The following is a 1,905-nucleotide window of genomic DNA, read 5'->3' on the forward strand; positions in this document are numbered from 1 at the left end:
TTAACATCTAATAACTCTGCATCTTAGTTTTAGTTTCTGAATGCCTGCACGACATTGTAATTTCAATGAGACAATAATAAGTTGAGCTGAAAATAAAAAGTTGAAAGTCGACAATAAAATAAATTCGTTATAGACATTTTACTAGATATTGTGTTGCACGAAGTAGACGCGTATATGCCATTTCAATTCGACAGGTTTTACAAATAAAAGACAAGTTCAAGGGAAAGCTCAGGCAATAATGTTAGTGGTGGGCTGGACAAAGTGAACGAGACCAAGTCGAGTAATATTGTTTGAATTGTCTCACGAATGCAAAGTCGAATAATATGGTTTGAATTGTCTCACGAATGCCACCAAATTCTCTACCATCCCATCCCATTCTCTATTTATATCCACTGACTTGAAACTTGAAAAACAAATCGAATTTGTGAATCGGACCATCAAACAAAGATTGTAGTATTAACCAGAAAGTAGAAGATTGTTTTTCTCTCCAAAGCTGCAAGTGTTTCTAACAAGTGTAAGAATCCAGAGTATGGCAATATCTCGATTAGTTTTGGGCAATTGGAAGGAAGCGAAAGAAAAAACTAATGGAGATGTAGAAGACAAACCAAACCAATTAAAGGTTTGTGATATGTGGCAAGATATCCAGGGTGCCAACCATTCGAATGGCATGCTGGATCTCATTAAGCCACTTCTCAAAGCAGGGATACTCAGATATGGTGATTTTGCACAGCAATGCTACGATTCATTTGACAACACGCCCTCTTCCACATACTATGGAAATTGTAAGCGCAGCAAAAGCTCGCTCGCCCAGAGACTGGAGTTGCTAAATTGTGGGCGTGGGTATCAAGTTACCAAATATATATACGCCAATACGAGTTTTTTGGACTCCATTTTTGGCGAGGAATCAAGTGAAGGCGTCGCCTGGATAGGTTATATTGCAGTTTGCACTGACCCAGATGAGATAAAGAGATTGGGAAGACGTGAAATAGTTGTTGCATTGAGAGGAACGCAGACTCCTTTTGAATGGATGGAAAATCTGAGAGACATATTGGTTCCTGTTATGGCATCAAAGGCTACAACAAGCTCCAACATCAAAACCATTTCAAATCCAGATGCCAGGATAGAGAAAGGTTTTCTCAGTTGTTATACGGCCACCGACGAGGACTCTGTCAGATGCAAGCTTAGTGAGGGAATACATAGAGCAAGAAGAAGATTTGAGCATAACATTTACTGGGCATAGCTTGGGAGCTGCACTGGCAACCCTCAGCGCATATGACATAAAACAGATCATGGTGAACGAATATGGTGTGAGCTCAATTCCCGTCACAGTGTTTTCCTTCGCGTCTCCACGCGTAGGGAACCTGTCATTTGCCCAACATATGTAAGAGATTGGCGTCAAAGTGCTGCGTGTGGTAAACCACAAGGACTTGGTTCCAAAAGTTCCAGGGATTTTTTTCAACGACAATTTGGGATGGCTGACAAGGCTTCTGCACTGGCTTCCCTGGGCATATGTTCATGTGGGAGTAGAGATTAGTATAGATAGCAGCAGCTCGCCTTTCCTGAAGGACATGCATAATCCTGCAAATTTCCACATCTTGGAGGTTTATTTCCATGCACTTGATTGCTTCCAAGGAAATAACAAGCTACCCTTTAAACCCTCGGGAAGAGATCCAGCTCTAGTTAACAAACACTCTGACTTATTGATTGAAAGCCTCCAAATCCCTTCTAACTGGTGGGAAAAGAGAAATAAATAAGTGGTGAAACGCATAGATGGCATGCTGGTCTACTCCCGTACAACTCCAACCCTTGTTCCTCTTCCACAGATTCCCCTCTAATCCAATCTATTCTACTTCATCGTTTTTCAATTTTTCCACCATAGAGAATCCCAGCTCTGCCCGAACTAGA

At 41.3% G+C, this 1,905-nt stretch overlaps 1 protein-coding gene across 1 annotated transcript; it reads left to right on the forward strand.

Moving 5' to 3' along the window:
* Positions 1-529: 529 nt before the first annotated feature.
* Positions 530-1,240, forward strand: LOC131858269 (phospholipase A1-Igamma3, chloroplastic-like). The gene has a single exon (XM_059211462.1). The coding sequence runs from the start codon at positions 530-532 to the stop codon at positions 1,238-1,240; it is 711 nt and encodes a 236-aa protein (XP_059067445.1).
* The last annotated feature ends 665 nt before the right edge of the window (positions 1,241-1,905 follow it).

The sequence above is a fragment of the Cryptomeria japonica genome, chromosome 9 (genome assembly GCF_030272615.1).
Source record: "Cryptomeria japonica chromosome 9, Sugi_1.0, whole genome shotgun sequence".
NCBI lineage: Eukaryota > Viridiplantae > Streptophyta > Pinopsida > Cupressales > Cupressaceae > Cryptomeria > Cryptomeria japonica.